Raw genomic sequence first — 27,154 nt, 5'->3', positions numbered from 1 at the left:
CAAAATGACTTCCAACCGAACAACCTGTGTGGTCTCATCTCATCAAGTCTCCCACGTCAACCTGGATGAGCTTGTACCTTCGATAGTAAACCAATCCATCCCGTGTGTTTTCATCGGCACGATGTTCCGCTACCAGTTAGCGATTGCTCGTCTGTTCTTTGTATGATACTATTGCCTCTTTGATTTGATGGTGAAGACATGCAATCTACATTCCTTCGGCTTTTAGGTACAACCACCCCGGCTTGCTACCCTATGCTCCAGGTGTACACCTACTGTTTCCTACTGTTTAACATGATTGGGGAAGATGATTATTTCGGCAATCCCACACACGATGTCATTTCCGCTTGCAAACTGATAGGGTGACGTTCTCATCTTTTCAACGGTTGGCTGAGATAGCATCGCAAACCGATACTGTGCTTCGCAACTACGGCGTACCCCAGTTGAAAATACATATATGTAAACCTAAAAAACAACCAAGGATAACAAGAGGAATCACACAATATTAATGGTATGATAACCAAACATTTGAGTAGATTTCAGAGTTTCATGAACATCATACAAATGAAATCATTTAACTCCATGAGACAGAATATACAAGAAATTATCTCACTGAAGGAAAGTTACCCAAACTTGCCTCGCTAGAAAAGGATAACTACCATGTGCAAAGTGACATCTAATGCCCTTTTACATTCTCAATGATTCTTAACATCTCCCACAAATTTACAGAGTACATTCAACATGATACAGATCCGACTGTACAAATGCTATCATAAAAGAACTTCTGATTCCATCTTTCTAAATACTACCTCCACGGATGAAGGATCTATATCAAGGCCTAAATCTTCTCCTGCATAATTCACAAACAAATATTCCTTTTTGGATGATGCGGCAGGAAGCAGCTCAGAAATCCCAGCCAGATCTCGGCATGGTGGAAGGATAACATCCCTTCTATTCAGGGAATAGTAGACGTCGGCAAGCAGAAGCCAGGTAAGGTCTGAATCAATGCAAGCAAGTCCTGATAATGCCCTTAGAGATGCATCTTTGAGACCTGCCATGCTACTGCAAGCAATACCTACGACAATACCACTAACTTTCTTCAGGACTGTCTGCAATGCTGAACTAGTCCTCTTGTCTGAACATATCAAGGTAATCATGTCCAATACTGCTGCCTGGATTTTTTGGCTGGAGACTTCAGCCATAGGTTCTTCTGAAGTTATAGAATTACTTCGGTAAGGGAGAAGAATTCTTTCCTCATTTGATAGCATTGGTTTCCTTCGAAATGTGGATGAAGTAAGCAACTTCCATATAGTATGCCCATCATTCTGAAACCGGCGAACAAAAAAGTCCCCGCCACCAATTTGAACTGCTTTATGCAGCATATTCAAGCATTTTCTGATCACAACGTGAAAAAGAATAAAAGAAAAATCAAAGCTGTATCTAATGCAGCCACATGCCAAGGCTTTTCAACTGGGAATACAGCATAACTCCTTCAACTGGGAATACAGCATAAATCCTTTAACTGGGAATACAGCAAGGTAGAAACATCACTGCATAATCAGAAGACAAAATATTAAAAGTCCTTTAATGGCTAAATACAGCAAGTTAGAAGCATCAGAAGACAATATTTGAACCCTAATAGCATAAATCATTTAATGGTTACTAAAAGTCCAAAATAACATGGAGCCACATTGTCACGAACGGTCGTCGCGCACTCGCAATAACTCCGTTCAACGAACTGTTCGTCGCTCACACCTACATGTACAACTGCTTGACAGCATGTTTTCTCTTGATTTTGGGTCATTTTGCTTGTAAAAATGTAAGTTCGAACAAGTTGCAAAGTTACAAAGCGACCGCTCACCGAATCGAGCAAAACAGCCCAAAACAGCTCCGTTTTTGTGTGCCGCGGGCTGATTTCTGGAATCTGCCTCCGCTCACCAAAACGTCAGCCATCTCAGCCCCTTGGAACCCCCCGGGTGGCACAGGGCTGGATGGGGCTTCGGTATAGTACCGGGCGTTGAACACTCATTCGCAAGTTCGCACGTTGCCTTGACGGGAACTTGTTGTCACGCCCGGGACTCGGTGAGCAGCTGTTTGTGGGCTTGCAGCTGTTCGTTCAACCTTCTAAAGCCCTAGTTTTCCCCCTCTCCCTCTTTTCTCTTGTGCACGCAAGGTGCTCGCTGAATTGCTTGTAAAGCTTCCCCTCTTTTCGCGAGACGTCGGGACTTGTCCGTTGCTCATTCTTTCGAACTAATCAACTTTCTCTTTTACAGGTCCTTCGGGACCTGCGAGAGGTTGCAAGTGGGCTGATCTTTGCGGAGCAATATCGCAAGGGCGAAGCGTGACTTAGGCAACGCAAGCTAAGTTCACGGCTTGGCCGCAAGGGTGCCTCACGCCTTAGGCAATTCCAGCTAAGGCCGTGACAACATGTCAAGGCTTTTCAACTTGGAAGTACCAACGCTCCATATTCATTTCTGTATCAAATGCTCCAACACCACTGCATAAGACACATACACAATACACATTGGCATGGCTTCTCAGTAGCCCAAATATTTTTATTTTTTATTTTTTTGCAATTGGGCAAAGTTTCAAAACCAAATCAACACCTTCTGACACCAAACTTTCAGAACAACCATTTAATTTCTTAACCATTTAACTCTCTCATTACATAAGCCCTAAAGCTCCAAACCCCCCTATTGTCCTATATGCATAACCATACATAATCCACTAAAACATCAAATAAAATATGGTGTTATTGGAGCTGTCAAGCATTAACAAGTGTTATAACTTCATTATCAAATAAAGCAAGAAGGATTACATAAAATGTCTATCTCTACACTCAAGACTAGTATGTGTTTGATCCTATGGTACTTGAGCTCATTGTTAAATATTATCATCATTCTCCTCTATGTCTTTTCTTTTTTAATTTCTTATCAACCACTCCATTCCCAATCCACTTTAGCCCTTTGTAGGTTGTCCTACATTTAGATGGTACTTTGAAAGTTTCAAATGAAAGCAACAGGCACCAAGCAAAGTTTAGCAAACTGCAACATATAGGTCCGTTACACGATGCTTGTGATGACAATCTCTTCTTGTCTTGATCTAGGAATGATGTTGTGGACCAACATTAACCAATCATCAGGCCTCTCCTCCAGCCAGAAAATGGTTACAACATATGGTACATAAACTAACTACATCTAAAATAACAGGATTTCGAATGTGATACCAGTTGGTTAGTATTCGTGTCACAAGTTTTAAAATGGCAAGTCAACTGTGCAATATAGGTTACATATTCCAAGATGCCAAATATAGTCAAAATAATAAGATCTAGAAGATTCCTATGCGTCCAGTCATCCAAAAGTCCATTTTTCAGCTAGGTCGGTCAACAAAAGATTGATAAGACATGTGAAATATATATGAAGCTTCAGCATAAATCAGACAATCAAGGAAAGTACGATGTAGCAGAATAGACTAAATGTTAACGGAAAAAAGTCCAAAGAGATTTACTAAATTAGCAAAAAAAAATCTATCATACCACTGAAACCTTATTTTTAAGGCAAAGAATCAAATAAGGCCAGATTATGTTCATTGCTGGAAGCACTCTGTTCTCGTCAGCTTCGTCATCTGCAGCCTCCATCCCATCTTTCAGATCATTTAGTGACAGCAACTGAACTGCTTCCCAGATTGCTGCTTTGGTTTGTTTCTCGTGCTTATAAGCTTCCTCCACTTTTGCAAGAGATACAGAAACATCCTACAAAAAAAATGCCTTACTCTGAAGTACAAACAACTGAAATCTAAGGAGAATAACAAGAAAGATTTTGTTTTACTATTTTCCAATAAGATATTTACCACTCAAGCCCCTAACAAAAGTATACATCTAATTATTTTATTTAGTTGAACAAAGAAAACATATTATGCAATGGTTCAAAACCAACACACAATTGTCAAACATAACCAATAATAATATGGAGAAGAGGGTTCACGTTTCCTACCATACCAACTGATTTTGGCACAGAAACCAAGACTTCCAATAACATTTGCTTTGTTGCAACAGTCTAACCAGTAACACCTTTTTAGGGCAGCAATTTACAGGAAGAATCTGCTAAACTGATAGTCCTAAATGACTTGCTTAAAAGTAATGAGACAACGGACTGAGACCTTGGGAATAAATGTGAAATTTTGTTCTCTGCAAAATACAACATTATTCCAGAAAGAGAAAAGGAGTGTTGAGAAAAAGACAAACCAACAAGAAGTTGCAGTCTATTTACTTTGATCATACTACTTAAAATTATGATGCAGGTTGTTGATCTGTTTTGCAACACTGTATTTTCCAGATTGCCATCATACATGACGAGATAAACAAGTTAAAAATCGAATCTCAAAGTTTTATTCGGCTTTATAAATAGAGAACACCTAAGCAAAAATAGAATTCATATGATATATTACACTTCAAATCCATTCAAAAAAGGCTTAAATCAACAAAAATTAAGAACCAAGTTTTCATGTCTCTTACCTTTTTTGGGAAAAAAAGCATTTAGTTAAATGATGTGAAAAGATCAAGACGTCTTACCCCAACTTACTAAGTGAACACGACCGAAAAGCAACAGAACTAACAGGAACTAATCCAAAAAAGTCAACATTATCCCTACCCCCACATACCAAAAACCAAGCAGCATGGCCCATGCTTGGATTGTACACATGATCCAAAGTATCCTACACCAAGGAAATTATGACAAACTGAAATCATACTCAGAACAGTTCATTTTCCCAATTAAACCATATAACAACATTCAGAACATGTTCTGACTTTTCATGGTTGCTACCCCAATAAAAGTGGCACTTCTAGAAACTGAAAGCCACAATGAAACACATGATTTAGGGAAATAATACAGTAACACCTCCAAATGGTCAACATCTTAAAACCCTTGACAAGCATATAGTTATATAAAGAACAAAGATACGATAAATGCAAGCCTTTCACTTAGCAAAACAATGGCGTCCCTGTTACAATAATCCAGAACAAGTCACAGAATAAACAACTATCATAGCAGAGCCAAATGAACTTTCTTAAAAAATAAACATCTAAAATAACAGATCCAAATGAAAATAAAGCTTTAAAAAACCTTCATTTGGACCTACATAATAAAAAATCTGCATGGCAATGTACCTGTTCCTATTGCTTAAATAATTTCTAGTTTGTAATCATTGGATTTTACGGAAACATAGACTTCAAAATTTGTCCAACTTTATAACCTTGCAAATGACAAGCAAACTACATTATGTAGCCAGTAATCATTCTATCCATCATTAATAGCTTGTCATTTGTAAGAAGAACCATTTGCGAAATACACTCCATGAAAAGCAACAAGCGTATGAATGTTAGTAAAAAATTTTGAATTCACGGACTAAGCACAGGGCACTTGTACCAAAAAATTATCTAATGAATAAGGTATCTGATAGGTACATAAAGGTAAGCCATCTACCCAAGTATCCTTGCGTCAAAAAATTTCAGAAATCCAAGTTGCCGTATATGAATAAGTAATCAATTAATTTTCCACTAAAATTACATAGCCCCATTAGTATGAAAATACTGCTATCAAACAAAGAAATGCTAAACAAACGAAAAGGGTCATCAACATGAAAAGGTATCCTACTTGTGAAGCAACATGTGCTGTCCTTTGTTCTTTACTTATTTTCAATCCAGATTTTTTTTTCTTTTAACTCACTTGTAAGGTTTCACTTTAAACACAGGTAACTAAGAGGTTTCCTCACATCACAATAAATACTGAAATGGCTGAGCTTAACTTGTGTTTTCCCTTTATATAGTAGAAACTTAAATTGAGAAAGACTAAATTTAATTCTCTCTGACTGAAAGAAAGAACTGCAAAATTGACCCTTCCCAGACCTGCATTAATGGGTGCCTGTGCATTGAGCTGCCTTCTGACAATTAAACACCAAACAGTATTCGCAACAGCAGAATGAGAATTTGAAAGAGATTCATTTGGCCAAAACTGTTTTATCAAGAAACATATCAAGCAAGTACCTCAATAATGTCCAGAGACACCAGACAAGCTGATTCTTTCTGTGAAGAAACAAGTGGTGATGCAGCTTTTAAGCATGATCCAACAAGAGATCCAACAATTCTTCTGTATCTTTTCATCTCATTAAACTTAAACAATAATTCCTCCCAATAATCCAAGTGAAGACTAACATCATCAAAATTGACAGATCCAATTTCTGGTTGTCAAATTAGAACAAAAAGGCAATGGGAAATTATTCCAAATAGCACTTGCATTGAACAAAGAGAACCTTGAAAGACTACATAAAATATTCAAACACTAGATTAAAAAAATCATAATAACAATACCAATTGAAACAAAGAAATGAGAAAAAAATAGCACCGGAAGCCTGCTAAACCACAGAAGATAACTATTTAATCTGTCTCCACTTTCACATCTTCAAAGAGAACTAATTCTTTGCTTTTAGAAATGTGTTCTTTCACTGGGAGAGTGTATAAAATTTTATGATCAAAGTGCTTAGTTTGTTAGTTAAATATGGCAATCACGTGTGAAAGCAACTAAACTTCTACACTCTTAGTCATATTTCATCATGATATCCGATATACTAAATAGTGCAATTTGATATATGAGATATCTGTCTAAGCGAAGATCACAGTAATGTAGGAATTTTTAGTACAATTTTACAAATAAAAGCAATATACAGTAAAATCATTGCCGAAACTCAAAGAAATATCGAACTTTGTTCTGTTAGATACAACTTAGGAGTAACTAAATGCAAAAAACAACTCTTTCAATTCTTTATTTTATGAATTTCTTAAATTAATACTCACAAAATTCAATGAAACATAATTTGGCAGATTTCATGGTCATGTGCCAATCATTCAACAGTACTAATGAAAGCTGAAACAGAAGACCAGAATCCTTATAGTACAAATCAGAATTACCTAAAGCCTGGGATTCGGTACACATGGAGAAGGAGCTTCTAGCCACATGATTCTCATTAATCCATTTTTGCATCATAAGAATCTTGGAGCTGATGTGTGCACTAAATATTTCTGTCTGATCTGGCAAAGAAGATGCTTCAGTTTGTGATGCCTTTGCAATTTCACCCACAGCCTAGACACAAGAATATTAACAAGCAGCAAGCTCAAAATACAAATAAGAAAATCTGCTTGTAACATCTTCAAACTTTAGGATTAAGATGAAATAATAGAACAAGATAAAACAAGAAAGAAGAATATAATAATAGAACAAGATAAAACAAAAAAGATTTTTTTTCTCCAAGCAAAAGAGATTTATATTCATTATATTAAACATAAAACAAAAAGGAAACATAACTCTGATACAAGAAGAGTTAACCACAATTCTAAATACTTTGGAATGCCAACCATAATTCTTCTTGATATAACAAGGGATAGAATGATATACATTATACAGGTCCAATAAATTTTAGTGCCATACTGGTCAAATAATAAAAGAAAAATCTTTTTTTTTGTACTTGTCAAAGCTGATCAAATGAAAAAATTGGACAAAAACAAAAAGGGGGAAGAGGAAAAAAAGGAGGTACCTCTGCCAGCTCCTTTTTTCCAATTCTCATTGCCACAATGGGAAAAGGATGACTCAAGGTCTTCCTTTGTCCTTTATCTTTTTCTTCTTTTTTTCACCACCTTAGAGGAGGTCAGTCGCAGGGAGCAAAAACTCACAACTAAACTTTGATGGAAGTCTTGGGCTATTTTCTGGCTGAAGCCAGTTCAGACAATTAAACAGTCCAGCCTGTGGTCAGTCTAGGACCAAAGCAGCCTAGTGTAGTAATGTAGATCCTAATTTAGACTAAATTAGCAACAACCTGGGAGGTTTGTTTTGTACTGGATCAGTAGGGGAAAATCCAAAATCAGTCCTTACTCAACCGGCATATATTGTCCATATTGAGTAGCATGCCACAAAATTTTTAACCTTGATATGGACATATATAAAAAAGACCTAGAAATTGCATAAGGTCAGCTGAGTCAAAGGATATTAGTCAGCACATAGGACAATATTGAGGCATAGGGGAAGACCAACAAAGAATTGCTTAGACATTAAAGCAACATAGTAACATCCTTTGAGTAATGGTTGCCATCACAAGGCATAAGGACATGCAAACACAATGGCATGACATGGCCAGGCAATGATTGTTAGCACACATGATATGTTAATTTAATCCAAAGCAGGGGTTTAACTAGGTGCCCGAGCGCTCGCCTAGGCACTCGGGCGAGGCGAGGCTTGAGCACCTTACACTATTATCAGGCGACGCACTTAAGTGAAGTGCCGCTTGGGCGCTCGCTTGAGTCTCATAGGATTTTACCTGAGGATAATATTTAACATATTAGAGATGATGATGAAGAAGATTATTTAGAAAGTGTTAATTCTAGTGGGAAAAGAGTATAAGACAAAAAAAGGAAAAGAAGTCATGATTATTAATAAGGGTAAAAAGGGACCAACGGACTTGTATATGTATCAAGGATCACAACAGAAATAAGGTCAACAAAGAGCAAAATTAAGACAAACAAATATAAGTAATGCCTGTGATAAGAAAATAAAGGGAAGAATAACTCAACACATTGCTCGCTTCTTCCATCAAGCTGGCCTTCCCCTTGGTGCTTGTTGTTTGGACTATTTTAAAGAGATGATTAAAGTTCTTGAAAGATATAATGGGGGATTAAAACCTACAAGTTATTATGAATTACGAGTTCCATTACTAAAAAAATAGTTGGATTATACAAATGACTTATTATGGGTAAAGCTCTATTATGCGAGATCCTCGGACCGACAGAACACATACGAGTATAATTAATTTTATTATCAATTGTTCTTTAGGAACCATATTTGTGAAGTCAATAGATGCATTATCTTTTATGAAATTTGAAAAAATGATATGAGTTACTTCACAAGTTTATGAAAGAAATTAGTGAACAAAATATTATTTAAGTTATAATCGATAATGGAAGCAACTATGTGTTAGTTGATACGATTTATCTTTTTATTTTTTTAATCTTTTAATTATTTTATGTCTCTAATTTGAGTGGTAGGCAGTTATGTTGGCGTGGTGAGCGATTACACTGCAGCACTGCGAACTATTCTTGCTTATATTTTTCTAGCAAAAACACATAAAACCAAGGCAAAACATACTGCTAAGCATTTATTCAAGCATGCAAAAGCGACAAACGATTCATTGAGCGAAGATGTTGTGGGTGCGCGACGACCGTTCGTGATAGGTTGGAACTCCATATTGTGCCTCCTCCGCTCGTGGAGTATAGCCAACTTCTCGCTCGTCTGTTTCGTTGTCGCGCTCCTCCTGAGCGGCTCCAACAGCATGAGAGCGAGTTTGCATTTGCAACCCACCTACGGATGCTTAGGGCAATGGTCTGACTTGCCCTATTTTGCTCAATTCACTATGATGCTTCGCCATGGTGAGATTATGAAACTTCACTGTTTGCTCCAATTACTAACCCGCTCTAATACCACAATGTCGCGAACTTAGCTGAAATTGTTTAAGTCGTGCTGCACCGTTATGGCAAAGTCACGGACTTAGCTGGAGTTGCTTAAGATGTGAAGCACCCTTAGGTGATCCTATCTAAGTTATGAAACACCCTTGTGTTATACTTCCGCAAAGGATCAGCCTATTTGCAACCTCGCTCAAGTCCCATAAGACCTGTAAAAAGAGCAAGTTAATTAGTTAAAAAGTGAGTGACGGACAAGTCCCGATGTCTCACGAAGAGGTCAGCTTTACAAGCAATTCATCAAACACTTAGTATACAAGAGAGAAAAGAGAGGAAGGAGAAAACAAGGACTTTAGAAGACAAAACAAACAATCACAAGTCCACAAACGACTGCTTACCAGGTGTCGGGCGTAATGGCAAGTTCCTGTCAAGTTAACGTGTGAACTTGTATAAACTGATCAACACCCAACACTACCTCGAAGCCCCATCCACCCTTGTACCACCTGGGGGGGTTCCAGGGGTTTGAGCTGGATGATGTTTCACGTCGCACTACGTTATGTAGAAAATAGGTCGTGACACGTGAAAACGAAGCCATTTTGGGGCAGTTTTGCCCGACGTGGTGAGCGGTTGCACTACAGCACTGCGAAGATGTTACGGGACATGTTACGATGAAAGGTTCGTTGAGCGAAGATGTTACGAAACCGCGATGACTGTTCATGATAGCACACAAAAGCGATGAATGGTTCGTTGAGCGAAGATGTTACGGGACCGCGATGACTGTTCATGATAGCACAGCAACCCCCATGCTGATGGGGGCTGTTGTACAATATCTCCCCTTTTCATGCTTCCCCACGACAACCCCCTTCTAGTAAACAATACGTCCCCCTCCCCTTTCTTCTATCTTGCCTCCTCTTTATCATTGTTACTAGATTCTTTACTCTCCCAGTAGTGCAACCTCCCTCACCAAATGCCTCCTTTATGTCGATAATCTCCTTCTTTCCTTACAATCTTCCCCAATCTCAATAACCATCCCCCTTCTCTTTCACGGCAGTCTCCCCTCAGTCTTAGCCTATCTCACGCTTGATTGCTTGCCCTCAACTAATCGCCCTCCACTTTCCTCCCCCTTTCATCTTATTACCACTCCCGATAGCATGCAGTCTCTCCGCCCCCACCACACACCTAACAATCTATTCTCGGTCCCCATCATTTGTGATAGCAACCCTCCCCGACATAGCCTCCTCTTTATGGTAGCATGTTCCCTTTTGACTTAGCCGAACTCCATTGCTCTTTTCCGCCATTGCTTCTCACCTCTCCATCACCTTTGCAACCCACTGGTATCCCTCACCAAAATTCATTGTACCACGATGTACCGCCCGATATGGGCGGTACGTACCAATCCGATAAGGGATTGGTATGGGCAATACATATTAGTTTGTCGGTATGTCCCACCGTACCATGTGTCAGTATGTTGGTATGTATCGTACTGACGACTGATCGGTACACCAATAAAGCGAATCATGTCCCTCGCTCTTGAATTTTTTCTTGTCATTAATTCTTACTAACAGTAGTTGAGTCTTAGTCATAATAGTTATAAAGTTATAACATTGCTTTCACGCAAATTTAAAATTTCTTAATGGTATGACCGTAATATTCTTTTTCTCCTAACAATTATAGGATTCCCTCTACCTTCTAATTCCTTAAAGATCTTTATTTTTGACCCCCTCATGGAGTATGAGGTTTACTAAAATGATAAAAGCACACCCACATAAGCATCAGATTTGTACAGCTAGCTGAGATGTAAAAGGCCCCATGCTTGCATCAAGTGGTATGAAGCATCTATTCCACCTTGCATCAAGTGGTGTCATTGTCAACAGTCTTACAATCAAGTGGTATTAGAGCAACCAATCAGCTTTGGTTCACTGGATATTATATATATATATATATACATATATATATATACACATATATATATATATACACATATATATATGTGTGTGTGTGTGTGTGTGTGTGTCTTTGTGCGCATATACTATACACTATACACAGAGAGAGGAATAAGACTTCTAAGCATGTTTACAAAATTGCCCGTATGAATGTATGTTGGACTTTTGATCTATTATGATGTGAATAATATCCTTGATAGATTGCAAATAGGTTTATGGTATTTTGTGGATGATTGATACAGATAATATATAATAAACATAAATTATAAGATATGTACAATAAAATTAAAGAAATATAATATTTTTTGACAAGACTATGTTATGTCATTTTTTTGAAGATTTGCCAAGGATGCATATTTTTATCATGTGTTCATTTATCATATCTGTTTTTCATTTGATATCATTAACATGGAACACTTTAGTGTAAAAGCATGAGCTGTCCACAGCATACTGGCGTGTTATCTGAATATGTTTGTACCCAAGGTTTGTAATTTTGTACCGTATCGGAGTTTCAAGCTCAGTTTGATACGGTACGATATAAGTATACCGAGCGATACATTTCGGTATACCGCTTGGTATATATTTAAAAAAAAAAACGATAGCTCTACCTGCGTGAGGAGCCGCATGAAAAAAAAAGGGTCACTCGATTTCCCTACGCAAATAAAAACGAAAAAGGCAAGGCGATGTCGCTCGGTTTCCCCGCGCGCAAAAAAAAGAAAGGCGTCGCCTCGCTCGATTTCTTTTGTTGGGGAGAAGAAATCGCTTCTCCCCACGACGTCGCAGAGGCTCTGTCACCACGTTGGATCTCCAAGTTTTCTTCTTTCTTCTCCCACTTCTTTCTTCTCCATCACCGACCTCTTTTTCTCCCTTTCTTTCTTCTCCGTCACCGATCGATGCTACTGCCCGATAACGGACGGTCCGTGTATCGACCTGCTGTTGGACCGATAGTACCGCCCGGTACGGGCGGTATTATTTGAAATTAAAATCTTTGTTTGTACCTATATACACCTAAAATCTTTGCACCTCCCAAAATGTTGACATCAGCTTTATGCAGATTGAAATTTTTTTTGTCAAGCATGATATAATCATATATGTTTATGTCAAAGATACATATACATATCAAATGAATTCCATCATCAGATAAGAAAAAGGATATGTGACAGCAAGATGCTGTAGAAACTAGTCTAAAATAAATCAGGGCACAATTCATGTAACATGGTCACTCATTAGTGAAACCTAGAACTTAATTCAATGTCCATGTGTAGAAGAGCTGAAATTTAAAAAGATAAAAAAATGAAGACTGGAAAAGAAATGTTTTTACCTTTAGAAAAGGAATAGTTAAATTTGGGTGTTGATGCCTACCAAGGACCTCTAACTCTGAGGATACAGCTCGCATCTGTGGCAATTGACCAAACCAATTTAGAGGAAAAAAAGAGTATTGGCAGTAAATGATAAATAAATTGATTTTTCAAATTACCCATCTTATATATAATTTTAAGAAGTAGAGACACCATTATAAAACCCCAGCAGTAAATCAAAGGAAAGAATGAAACAAAATAAATCAGCAGATATCAAGCAAATAAATCCATCCATGCAGTAGAAAACAGATGAGAACAAATTGCTAAACACGCATGAGAAAAGTTCAAACATATACACCAAATTTTAGAATGTGCAATCTCCAGATTGCATCTGATAGAAAGTTACTGCACTATTAATCTCTTTAAACCAAGATTCTTGTATCCACATTTTGCTGTAAAATCCTTGATTACCACACAAGTACAACAATCCACAAGTACAAAAACAAGCCATAATATTCCAACTATTTGGGGTTGGCTTGATATTTTCCGAAGCAATTGTAGTCTAACCATGCTGATTTAAGGTATTGTATCAATGGTATTGTCTTAATCAATAAGTTCACCACATGGTCAACCACATCTGAGAATACAGTAATGCTGCTGTATTTACACTTGAAGTTTGTAACATCAAGGAATCAACAACAAATACTTGAGATTCCCAAAGTTCCAAGTATACACCAGTGTAAAGTATATGATATATATTATCCTTACTGCTAAAAACATTTTAGAATTAACCACAATTATGTTTGGAAAAATAACCCTAATGCTTATGTTAGGATGTGGGAGAACATAAATATGCTACTTATCGATGTGTCTTATTTGTCCTTATGGCTTCTTTGTAAAATAAGATGACAGCATGGTATACAGATGTCATAATACAAGGAGTTGGAGAAGTGACAAGAAAGTTAAAGAAGAATCACATCTTGGGAACAGAGGATCATGTCTTCCATATAGTTGATAAAAATATATATAAGATGAAATGTAAAAGTATAAAGATGATAGAACAATGTTTAATAGAATGAGCTATAATATAACAATTTATGGTATTGTCTTAGATCACTTTGTCAAACATAAAGAATTTCCTTTAGAAACCAACGGATGTCTTTAAAAAAACTCTATAATGAATAAATAGATTTAACAAACAAATATACTTCAAAACAAGAGTTTGGGGAAGAATTGAGAAAGTCCACAATACATTATGTTTTCAAATCCCATACTAAACAGAATTCCATCACGACTTTGATGAAATTGAAACAAAAAAGGTGATGGTGTGATACCAACTTCTTCGAGAAGAAGTTTCTCACAGCGGAATCATAAACTTCATAGAAACAAATAAATTAATGGCATATAGTTCATGGATTAATTGATCAAAAGAGCTAGCATCAAACTCTAATAAGATTGTTCATTCCACTAATAGAGTTAATTGAAAGGATAACCACAAAACTTCCCCAGCTTGGACGACATCAACTTTGAAGGAATATCATTATTTTTTGCAAAGCTAAAAGGGATAGAGCATGAAGTCTAGCTGATACTACAGTAGTAAATTTCATGACAGGAAAGGAGCTAAAATAGAATTGTCCATTCGTCATCATAATGCTCCTAATATCATAACTAATGGGTAAGAGAAGAAGATAAGGAAAATAGTATACTAATAAATATTAAGAGATGAAAACTTCTGCTAGAACCCTACAAACTTAAATTCTGATGGTTTTATAATTTTCCAAAAAAAGGACATCTAATGAAGGTATTCTTATCATTAATTAACTCAAATTGCATTCTAATAACACTCCAATAAATAACATAAATAATTCAAAAATACAAATATTATTATATAAAAAACCTTAAACCTAGACATGAGAGGATTTCAGATTCAGATTTAAGATTGTCAAAATAAGACTAATATGAACTCATCCTGCATCATCCACCTTACCCATTGCTTAAATTGAGTGCTCTATTACTAATGGAAGGATCTCAGCCTAAATCATGCACATACACATTTGCCACACCAAGGGTAATAATATAACCTTTTGAAGACCATAATATATGAACTACCAAGACTATTTCCTACCAAACTGGAATCAGCAACAAAACCCAACTCAAACTCAAGAAGTCCACCTCTGTAAAAGCCACTGACCTAATATTAAAAAGCAAGGCACCTAAAATTTATGTAAAACATCTATCATAATGGTTGCAGCTATGCTCTTATGAACCAAAAAATTTTCTGGCAATTCCTCTCAGGAAGGAAGAATCAGAGCTAAGGTGGCAAATGAGAAGTTTTAGTACAAGGAGAAATTGATTACACAGTAGAAACAAATCGATAAACAACAGGATACATTTGAAACCTGAGGGATGCAATGGATCTGAGGGCAATGTCCTGAGTTTTAGTACAAGAAAAGGTAATTATGTGATACACACAAACCAATAAGGAAATATTTATAAAAAAATTAGAAGTCTATTAATGCTTCAAATATATTGTTGAAGTGGTTTGAATCACAAAAACATTAACAACCTTAAATGGTTCAAGCTTGAGCCATGGAATAATGAGCCATGTCATCTACCTTCAGCAATGCAAAAGGTCATGCCATCTCATTTTGTGAGAGACAGGAACAAAATGAAAAAAAAATGTTTTAACTTTTTTTTCTACTGTAATAATCCTAAGTCAGCTCCAAAATGCAAATAGGCCAGAAGATTGATTTAAACTTTTCCACTGGCAGCAACCTCACAAACTGGACCCCGGTGCATGATCTTTGCTTCAGGTGCCAAAGAGCAACATGATATCTCCAAAAAAAAAAGAAACAGTAGCAAAAAATACTAATAGTCTATTTAACATGCATACCGGCTCCTCCAACAATGGCAGAATATCTCGAGCAGTACCGACATAGGACAGTATAGCAGCAAGTACATCAGGAACATGGGGATTGATATCCAAATGCCGCAACTGGTAACATAAAGTGTCAATAATATAGTCTGCATTTGCCACAACCAAGTGCCCTACCTGTTCCAAATAATGTAGCATCAGTACATAAAACAAAGAGCTGGTGCTTTTACAGTTTCCCTTTTTTTTGCACTCACGGTGGCATGGCCGGACAAAACAGAAAGAACACGTAGGACAGCATCTGATGCGATTCTTATCTCACTGTTAGAGCAAATCAAGTTCCTTAGTAATAAATAAAGAGAAGAGTGCAAAAATCCACTGCTTATAAAATCTTTTCCAAGAACTATGCTGAAAATGCCTATTCCATCTAAGATCACCTGAACAAATGAACCATAAAAAATAATCAATATCAAGGTTAGGAGAACATTCAAGAAACTGAGTCAAGAAGTTAATTGGTGAAAATACATTTCCTGTTGCAGCATTATGGTGTCTAGGAAGAAATGTAATGGAAGATCTAATTCTATTTCATGTTCCAGCAGAGGTGCATTCTGATCCAATGGAATGTCCCACACTTCAGGTGACAAATATTCATGCAAAATGCTGCCAATGGAAAGAATTGTAGCATCCCTATTATCCTTTCCCTCTCTCGTATTCCAAGCTGATCCTTGGCATTTGAAAGTTGTAGACTTGTCATCATCATATGCAAGTTTCTTTTCTTGCAAGGTTTCTTCCCTAGACTTTTTAAAGAATGTTGAATATGTATTAACTGACTGTTCTGATAATCCGTATATTATCTCATTTAACACGCAAACTGCAGAACTTGTCTTGCGCAATAACTGGCCAGAACCATGATGAAAATACCAAGTTTTCCACCGTTCTTTGCCATATTCTTTCATACGAAGCTCTGATATCAACTGGCGAAACTGATCTAGCAAATTATCAACAAGAACTGATAAAAACATATTGCTCTTTTGTCCTAAGGATAAGACAAAAAAATAATAATTAAAAACAAAACTTCTATCAGGAAGAAAAAGTTCTTAACTTAATACAACAAATCATCATAAAACTAATGAACAAAGACTGAAAACCTAACTATTACCTGATATTATGGACAGCCCGACAAGTCTAAGTACTCCAGCAAGAGTTAGGTATAGTTTCTGACTGCCAGCAATACCAAACCAAGGAGGCATGTGAGGAAACTCCAAAACACTACTTACATATTCTGAAGGACTTTGCAAATCCTCATCTTGCAAAATAGAAATTTTGGAAACAACAGGAAAAGTGGCATCCTTGGTAAGATTTCTTGGAGAACTCAAGATATTGCCAGTTTTCAGCTCAGCAATGGAAAGCAAGTATCCAGTTGAAAGCGGTTTTGACAAAATTAGGTTATTCATGGAACCAGCAAACCGTGAATTATGACTGAAGCATAATCCAAAACACTCCAAAAAACATGATGCATTGACCTGCCAATACCAACAAGTTCAAATCCCAGAAACCAATTTGCAATCCTATAAAAAGTATAAATGTGGCAAATAAAGTAACATATATGATCAGGGAAGAATAAAGTAGAAATCAGCTACTCTCTGTAAGATAAGAAAAGAAACCAACAAGTAGCTAAAATAAGTTCATTATATGACAGAAACCCATAAATCACAGAAAATAAGGCTTTGAAAAGTGAGTCAAATCAGATTAAATCATTTGGAAGAAATAAAAAATTAACTAAAAACATGTTCACTAAATGACAAAAGCTAGTAAATCACAAAATTAAGGCTTTAAAAAAATACATAAATTGGATAAATCCAATTTGGAAATGTAAAATATCGTCAATTTATGGTTGATATAAATAACTAATTATAACTATAACGCTTGAAACTTATCAGGGTCAAAGTTTTTGTTGATATGTGATTAGCAAGAATTAGTAGTGTTGGGATCAAAATATATTAGTGAAATGAATATGCATCACAAAATTGCCATGGTTACTTCTAATAAACTGAAAACTCAAGCAGAAACAACATACTATCACTTCTACTCATAGCCTGTATCAACTGACAAAAAAGTAATACACCAACAAGTTTACATTCTGAACATTAGTACTGCCCATGCAAACTTTGACACGGAACATCATAAAATTGCACTCAATGCTTCATGCACCATCGTGCTGAAAAGTATATATGCATGCAATCTAGTACCGTGTCACCACTTTATTGAAAAGTATAATACCAATTTTAAGCTTCATGCACCATCATACTGAAAGGTTTAGATACATGCAATCATGCACCATTCATGATGGATCATACCAATTTAACAAATATGCACTGCTACAATCTAATAGTGTACCACCACCATAGTAAACCATCATTTAACATGCTGTTTTAACCCCTTATAGCAAATAACCAAATGGCTCTTAACAGAGCTTAAAGTCTGGATAGTGAGTACCAAGGTACGCAATACCGAATGATACCGCCTGGTAAGGGTGGTACATACCGGTCCGACGGCATAACGGTACGCGGATCGCCCGCTACCGGGTGGAACAAATAATAATAATAAAATAATATATATATATATATTTATTTATATATAAATATTTTAGAAAAAGGCGACACGATGTTGCCTTTGGTGCATATTTCGGATTTTATATATATATATATATATATATATATATATATATATATATATATATATATATATATATATATATATACACATATATATATATATATTTAAATAAACGAGGCGACATCGCCGAGGCGATACTACATCGCCTTTTAAATAAAAAAAATATATATAATCTTATATATATATATATATATATTAATTTTTATATATATACCGCCTGCGAGAAGAGAGAGGCGACGTCGCCGAGGCGATGCGACGTATATATATAATCTTATATATATATATATATATATATATATATATATATATATATATATATATATATACCGCCTGCGAGAAGAGAAAGGTGACGTCGCTTCAGCGACGTTGCCGAGTTATATATATATATATATATATATATATATATATATATATATATATATATATATATATATATATATATCGAGCGGTATACCGCTCGATATACCGTTCCGTACCGTACCGAGCGAACGTTGAAATGCCGGTACGGTACGATATTGGGAACCTTGGTGAGTACTATGTTCTTTATGTTCTCTCTATCGCAACCAACCAAATGTCACTTCACAAACTTCATGCTCCTGCTATTGTGACATGACATTTGTCTAACTGCAAAGGGCTGAAGAGCTCAGTCACCTAGCACCAAACCATCAGCAGAGGGTGGCAGGATTGTTGAATTGGAATTGCATCAATGGATGTTCTATCTTAACAATGTGTGCACAGTTAAATTAGACAGTAGATCAGTGGATCAGTTCCTTGCAAGTGTGTATGAGACGCTTTTTGGATTGGTTAGTTTCACATGACAGCAGGAGCTATGACAATTCGCAATGTGGTACATAATTGTGTCTACATCTGATAGGCCTGATGTAAGTGCATGACAATAAACCCTATCGTGCAACCAGAAACTACAAAATAGATATTAGCATATTCCATTTTTTCTTTTAAACCATAATCATTTAAGCTTCTTTCTGTAGATCATGGTCATAAGCATCAACTCAAATTTCAGGTTTCCTAATGCGACTGCAAAATCTGTACTTCAAGGTTCAAGTGTGGAAAATTTAGATTCATATTCACTCTCTTAACAAAATCATGAGATTCATCAGTACACCACAAGACTAGCGTTCCTTACCATAGAGGATACAGAATATGATCATTATTAATAACCACGCACTAAATGAGCATGGTAACCATAAGACAGAATGAGTCACAAACTATGTCAGCCAGCATCCTTGATGTTGCCAATTGGTTGCAAAAGATTTTGAACAGGATATGTGAAGCAAAACCATAACCCTTGAATTTTATTTCTTTCCTCTACAGAGAAATTATCATTTATAGTTGTTACCTTAGCACAAACTAAATTGCATTTTACTTTTCTTGTTCCACTAAGTTAGCTTCATAGATAGTGTACTTGTTTGAGTATACTAATAAGGAGGGCAGTTGCTGTTGCTTCCCTTTTGCCAATAAACTATACTCTTGGCTGCAGTCCCGTTTTAATTTTCTTTTGACCATTTTTTGTTATTTAGATCTATTTTCTTTAATCATCTTATTCATGTTCTAGCTCAGGGTTTGTCATGTCAACCTATACTGTCCAGTATAAGTGGTATGTACCAGTCTGATAGGATGCCGATACGTGGACCGCCCTTTGTCGAGCGATACCATCACATGACCTCGTATATGGCGATATGGGATTTGTACCGGGCGATAACGATCAAAATCGGACCATTACCAACCTGTACAAGTCGATAACAGTCGGATTTCAACCGTTATCGATCAAGGGCTGAGATTGCCCTATTTCGAACGATCAAATTGACCGTTTGAAAAGAGGCAAAATATAGGGAAGGCAATTGCAAAGTGGTTCAATTTCTACAGGATTCTAACAAGCACAACCTAAGGTCTATATTATCAGAGCATAGTCTCTTCTACTAAAAAATCTGGCACGGGAATCTAGCATCCAACACCAAAAGAGATCCACAGTGTGTATTTAGATAAGGAGGTGGCAGAACTTAATGATTGGATCAAATCCTTCAAGAGGCAGTGGGACGAATATGGGGTAACATTGATGTACGACAGTTGGACAAGGCCAACAAGAATAAGTATCATTAATTTTCTTGTTTATTGCAATAGACGAGTGGTTTTTCATAAGTCAATTAATACTTTCGACAAGTATCATCCTAGTAGAGGAGATCGGACCATAGTACATTGTCTAGATAATCACCGATAATGGAGCCAATTTCAAGAAGATCGATTTATAATTGATGGAAAAAAGAAAAACATTGTTTTGGACTTCATATGCAACTCATTGTATGGATTTAATGTTGAAGGATATTGGCGAGCTACCATTAGTCAACAAGTGTAGCTCGAGCACAGTCGATCACAAAGTATACATATATATCATCATTGGGTCCACTCTTTAATGCAAAAGTATATAAATGGTGAGATACTCAGACCTGTAGTCACTCGGTTTACTATAAATTTCATTGCTTTAAAGTCAATACAACCAAAGAGACAAGGCCTCAAGGCAATGGTCACCTAACATAAATGGTCCGATTCCAGGTATTCGAGATCGGGCTATGGAAAAAAGATAGAAAAGACTAATTCTTTGTTTCAGATTTTGGGATATCGTGAATGAAATCATAAAAGGTGTGGAACCACTTTACGTTGTTCTTTGTAAGATAGATATAGACACGCATCTACAAATGTTTTATCTTAGACATATGTTGATTACAGCAAGAGAGAAGGTCAAGAAAGCATTCGAAGATGATTTTAAGGCCAACCAATACTTACAGATCATTGTTCACAGAACTGAAGTTCATATGGACCAAGATATATCCATAATGCAGTTAAATTCATATTAAATGTACTTTAATTCATTATTTTTAATATTTAAAAAATATTTACTAACAAAATTATGTCTTGCATCATATAATCTAAATCCAACCATTCAATTTCGATGTAGTCTTAAAACACGATCAGATTTATTATCGACACTAAAAAATATTATATATTGACTCTTATCAAATACTATCGATGCTATGATAGAGGGCCAATTATTCCAAAAAACAATTGGCTCAATCTTCAACGATGTAGTTATATCATGTCGTTATAATATAGATCCTGGTGAGGAAAAGTTACACACATATTGATTATAAATTATATTTGATATTAATTATTTATTATGTTAATAAAGTCTTATTTGCATCTTTTTGCAATCAAGTGGTCGCTACATTTTAGAGGGGATGTATCAAATTTAAGGAAGATTGTCATCCGTGCCTTTTCGTAGACGACAACATCTAATGGTTACGAACGTAATTGGTCAACGTTCGTATTGATTCACACGAAGGATCGCAACAAACTATCGTATAGGCGGTTAGAGAAACTAGTATATGTCTACTATAACATACAACTAAGGTTGCGATGTGCCAAGCTGGACAAGGAGCCAAAGAAAACAAAGATTAATCCCATCAACCTCCAATTCTACAACAAAGATTAAGAGTCGATGCTAGAGTGGGTCGAAGCGACGAAGAACCAAGAGGATCTTCTACTTGATAAGATGGGAGATCCTCAACGTCCTTCGTATTTTATTATCGAGGCAATAGGAAAAGAGGAAGCACATCCAACCCAAAGAAAGATCCCCCTCAGTCAGAACGTGGCAGAAGGAGTCGGACAACATCGAGTCAGACTACTCTAGGAACTAAAAACACCCAATCGTCGTAGTTGTCCGCCTAACGTACAAAGGCAAAGGCAAAGGGTAAGGCAGTAGCATCAGTTGCACCGTTGGAAAGAATCGAGTCGGGCGACAAGACACCTTTGCAATCGTATTTAACAAACCTGCTTGGTCTAGAGACATAGTAGAGACATGGACAGTAGTGCCTCGACCGATGATGGTGGCGACACCGAGGAGTCGATGGTCCCGTCTATACAATTTGATGGTGGTGCATAGATCGAGGAGCAATATTTTACACATACCACCCAAGATTGAGATTATGGAGCTCGACAAGGTATTGGTTAAGTTTATGCACGGAAAGAAAAGGGTAAGACAATGGATAATTTTGAACATATGCAATAAAGCCTACAGGATGTAAACACGAAGTGAAGCTCATCGTATTCACAACCGTCGTACTATGGAGAATCTTACGTCCAACAATAGTATGATGATAGTTGGTCATATTTCTCCAAGCAACAGTGCGTAGATCGACCTTACGATATGAAGCAGTAGATCAGTAGCGAAAGTAGAAGTTATGACATTCTGTATACTCCAAACCAATACATGCCACATTCGTCCTTACCACAGGAGCCGCCTCGGACATGTGGTTCACGACAATCAAATTACGACCATCACCATATTGATGCACCAATGGCATCCAATGTATCAATACACTGTCGTGTGATCAATTTCAGGATTGGATCCTGCAAACATATCATAATGATATCCAGATACATAGGATCTAGAACCCCGATCCATTGCCCGTGAACTCTCGTCGTTCTTTTTGGTGGTAGAACTAGATATATCCATCGATTAATTACTTAATTGATTTGAATCTTAAAGTTTGAGTTATTTAAAAAATAATTTAATAATTCAAATCATTACTTTATAGATAGTTCAATATTAATGGAAGGATGATCCGCAGCGTACCACAAAGCTACTCCTCAAAGCTCGAAAAAGAATATTTTTGCTAGTCTTTTCTAATTTACATTATTTTTGCTAAAATTATACTAAATTTATATTTATTTCCAACTTAAAAACACTAATCTAACTTTTTTTCTATTTTTAAGGTATTTTTAGAACTATTTTCGATTATTTTGGGCATATCGTCGGTATGTCTCGGTACGTACCGTACCAACGTATGGTCGGGACACTAGTACGGACTGAAATTGTAAACCTTGTTCTAGCCAAAAACTATATTAAAAGATAAGCTCCAAACCATTTGTAGAAATGGGTTGAAGTACCTTCGTAAGGCTGAAACAAGTATATTTGCCCTCTCTTTAAAGTTCATTATTAACCATGAAAAGGAAATAAAAACATAAAAAAAAAAGGGAATAGATACAAATAACACACTGTTTAGTAGTTAAATAGCACTGTATGTCATGTAAATAAAAGAAAATTTTATCACAAGAATAAATACATGCAAAGGATTTTGAAGTCAAAAACACAAATAAGAAGGTCCCAATACACTACAGAAAATAAATAATACATTCACTGGAAACAAAAAATTGTGAACATCTGTACTTACAGGAGACTGAAGGTAATTAACTAAAAGGTCTGGACCTGCATAATAGACTAGAGAAAGTAGTTTCTGAGCATGTGACAAAGCAATTGTCTTATCACTTCCAAGAACCACACGTGGAAGCGCTTTGATGAGGCTGCCAACAAGTTGAAAAAGTAAGATTCACTGCAGCAGCACAAAAATTATCTATTTTCTTAACTAACTAATAAGAGAACAAACCTGGTAAATATATCAGCAATTTCATTTTTGGTTATAAATTTCTCACCCAAAACAAATAAAGATTCGAGGGATTCCTGTGCTACCATGGACACAACATCTGCATCGTCACAAACCAGCACGCACAAACACTCCTGCAATTATTATATACAAGAAAAGGAATTAGCAATAAAATTCAACCCAAACTACCATGTCAACAGGAGACAAACCTGCACATACTATTATTCTAATGCTCCTGTCAACTAAACTATCACTTAAATGAAATTATGAACCATAAAAGTTAACATGATTGCACATAAGTTTAATGGCAGTGCTAATATAATGCAGGAGTAGCATAACAAAGACAAAGATCTAAGAGAAGTATAGAACAAAATCATAAAAAAAATTGTTAAAATTGAACCACCGAATTTTACTCATTATCACTATTAACAACAATATAATTCATGACATTGTACAGTTTAAGCATTCATAAAATAGCCACAAAAGAAAGGACAGCAGTTAGATTTTCAAAATAATCAAACTAAGCAATTAATAATATATATATAAGAATTAAAAGTCAATACTGAACCAAGTCATAATAAGAAAAGTTTTAGTTAAGAGAAACCATTATGCCTCTGCTCCATAATGATAGATCACACACAACAACTGAACCTAAGACAGTATACTCACCAAAAGCATTAATTTGCTTCTTTTCAAGGTGCATCTGCAATTCAACAGAAGCCCCTGTATGCCATCTACAAGTGCTTTTCTGACCTTTTCTGCAGGATGAATACAAAGCTGAAAATGACAACGAACCACTTTATTGTCACAGATGAGAGGATTAATAATGGATCCCATTACCCACGAAACCTCGAAGAAAACAACAAAATAAACAAATAATAGGGAGGATGATAATACATACATGTGGAAATGCAGCAGACATTAATTTATCAACATTAGAAGAAGTTTCATCAATCCACTCCTTGGAACGATGTACGAATAAAGTTCTTTCGCCATTGCTATGATCAACTATCTTTCGTTTATGATCATCGTTGATAGCTTGATTAAACGAATCTCCAATCATATTTGCTGACTGAACATGACCATTTAAAGGTAAACTACGAAGAGCCTCTAGAACAGATTGGGTAGAGTTATTTTCCATGGGTGCAAGTGATCCAATATCATTTACAGGCATGTCAAGGGAGTGCAGATTTGCCTTATCGTCTAAAACAATAATCAAGAACTCAGTCAAACCACAAATAGCCTGCTCGATGGCCACAGAGCTTCCAGCAGCACCACTAATCATATTTTTTGATACATATAAGGCCTTTGCAAAACGGCTTACAACGCCCGGTAGAAAGAAGGCAAGTGCATCAGCAGTACCAACCTAAGATATCAATCAACATAAACAACACAAACAACATCAAGGATTACAGGTCCACAGCGAGAATATGTAGAACAGTTATGATGTTGGAGACAATTAAGTACAGGTTTGCCAAAAAGAGCAAGGCCAGATCAATCATGAACCTAACTTGCTTTCACCATATTAAAATAACCTCATAGACGAGAAACATAAACATATGAAATAAAGAAAAGTGAACTAGTGCACACAGCTCACCATGGTATGCAGTACCGAATGGTACCACCCGATATGGGCGGTACGTATCGGTCCGACAGCATACTGGTACACGGACTGCCCGGTACCGCTACAGCGCTACAGAATTACACCACAGTAGTGCTACAGTAATAAAGAAAATATATAAAATTGTTCGGTACACCAGGGTGTACTGCTTGGTATGCCCTGGTGTACCGCTCGGTACACCGGTACCATACCATACCGAGCAAACCTCGAAACACCGGTACGGTATGGTATTGCATACCTTGCAGCTCACGCCAGTGTTAGGTCTAGAGAGTACCAATGTATGACTAAAAAATTCAACATAACAATAAGAAATATCATACTTAAAAATTTAAAGAATGACCACAGAGAGCAAAAATATGATTGCATACAATATATTTTATATATTTAACTAATACCAACAGATTATTCGAAAATATCTAGAAACGAGTCAATTCAAACACTAGCATGAAATCACATATCAATTTCAAGTTCTTGTAACTGAAAAAATAATCACCAAATAGCTTTTTGACATTTTGGCCCAATGAAAAGAACTAGCTGCTTTTGTGCAGTGGCTACAGCATGCATAGATGGGTAAACCCCGATATGCAATAAATAAGAGATGAGTCTGCTGAATTAGGTAATTGGTTCGAAAACGATTACTATTGCACAAAATATGATTAAAAAGATACATCATACGCAAGAAAAAAAATGGTATTCCACTCAGTAACACATAAATTCAACTAGTACAATTATTACTACGAATTAAAAAAAGGTGTAGATGAAAAAATAAACTACTTGACAGCACCTCTCAAGTAAAATCTTTCAAATTCCTGACATAAAGTGGTCAAGACTCAAAAATCCCCCCTAATGAGGAACTATGACATGATTCCAACAACACTAACCAACGGAATAAGTACAGATATTGAAGAGATGTGTATGATCAATTAAGCTACTGCATTACAGCCTCTTAGAACTCATTGAATGTCCACTAAAATCAGGGTAATTCAGATAAATTTTGTAAAAAAAGATAGACTCATGTTGGCTCTTTTCAGTTGCTTCAAATATAGAAATATATACTCTTCAAAACTCAAATAACTGAAAGTCAGACCTTACTTCAAGCGATTTAGACTCATGTTGGCTCTTTCCGCTTTATTCCTACCAACGTTGACAAACAAGAGCTGTCCTCCAATAAGAGTAGGTCTCACATGCTAAGAAGGCCCAAATTGACCAGACCTGCCCTCTTATGCCTAATAAATGATTAATCATTCAATGACTAACACATTCCTTTTTTTTTTCTTTTATTAACATGTTCCTCTGTTTTGCTAACATGCTCTTCAAGGGCTTGCTTCTTGTTGCAATCTCATCTAAGTAGGTTACAACAACTTGCTATGGAAGAAACATAAAATAAAAAATAATCCAAAGAAGCTCTTAATAAAATTTGAGGGAGGGAGGGGAGCACAAGACCACCTAATTTTAGCTAATCATGGCATTGACGGAAGGTGTAAGAGAAGTTGAGATATCTTCTAGTTATATGGTAAATAGTCAATGACTCCACTAAACATATCATCATAGTTGTATCCATTTACATCAAGACTCCTGTTTAAGCAGGCTGATAAGCTACCTCCTAGGCAACAGAACAAGCATCTGTCCTCCAAAAGTAACACATACGAGGTAAATTGAAGAGCTTATAGCCAAACCCAGTCGAGGTGAGTACCTGGGCAAGTGCCCACATGGGTGCCCAAGATATCTTTTGAAGCAATGTCTGACAAACTTTGTATAGTTTTAACAATGCAATACATGCCTCTACATGTAT

At 36.3% G+C, this 27,154-nt stretch overlaps 2 protein-coding genes across 8 annotated transcripts in view; both read right to left on the bottom strand.

Annotated features, from left to right (window-relative positions):
- Window positions 1-492: 492 nt before the first annotated feature.
- Window positions 493-1,545, bottom strand: LOC135618185 (uncharacterized). The gene is made up of 2 exons (XM_065119045.1): window positions 1,530-1,545; window positions 493-1,459 (listed from the first exon to the last, which is right to left on the bottom strand). Exons 1-2 carry the CDS (start codon window positions 1,543-1,545, stop codon window positions 768-770), a joined length of 708 nt encoding a protein of 235 aa, XP_064975117.1. The 3' UTR covers window positions 493-767.
- LOC135618473 (uncharacterized) overlaps window positions 1,337-27,154 on the bottom strand; it is a 27,678-nt gene continuing 1,860 nt past the window's right edge. The window contains exons 5-17 of one of the 7 annotated variants that reach the window (XM_065119335.1): window positions 24,643-25,107; window positions 24,411-24,518; window positions 23,745-23,875; window positions 23,532-23,661; window positions 16,769-17,132; window positions 16,143-16,597; window positions 15,867-16,049; window positions 15,631-15,789; window positions 12,761-12,835; window positions 6,962-7,133; window positions 6,041-6,234; window positions 3,533-3,748; window positions 1,337-1,547 (exon numbers count right to left, since the gene is read on the bottom strand). In XM_065119335.1, coding sequence (XP_064975407.1) covers window positions 1,545-1,547; window positions 3,533-3,748; window positions 6,041-6,234; window positions 6,962-7,133; window positions 12,761-12,835; window positions 15,631-15,789; window positions 15,867-16,049; window positions 16,143-16,597; window positions 16,769-17,132; window positions 23,532-23,661; window positions 23,745-23,875; window positions 24,411-24,518; window positions 24,643-25,107 — 2,655 coding nt within the window. In that variant the 3' untranslated portion in view covers window positions 1,337-1,544. Of the gene's footprint in view, window positions 1,548-3,532; window positions 3,749-3,989; window positions 4,184-6,040; window positions 6,316-6,961; window positions 7,134-7,161; window positions 8,362-9,259; window positions 9,709-12,760; window positions 12,836-15,630; window positions 15,790-15,866; window positions 16,050-16,142; window positions 16,646-16,768; window positions 17,133-23,531; window positions 23,662-23,744; window positions 23,876-24,410; window positions 24,519-24,642; window positions 25,108-27,154 lie in introns of those variants that run through there. The other 6 variants (XM_065119334.1, XR_010489022.1, XM_065119338.1 and 3 more) reach the window with 6 other exon arrangements.

This window comes from Musa acuminata, chromosome BXJ2-8, assembly GCF_036884655.1.
Source record: "Musa acuminata AAA Group cultivar baxijiao chromosome BXJ2-8, Cavendish_Baxijiao_AAA, whole genome shotgun sequence".
Lineage (NCBI taxonomy): Eukaryota > Viridiplantae > Streptophyta > Magnoliopsida > Zingiberales > Musaceae > Musa > Musa acuminata.
Note: the sequence above shows the minus strand (reverse complement) of the source record. Positions and strands in the feature narration are given on the sequence as shown.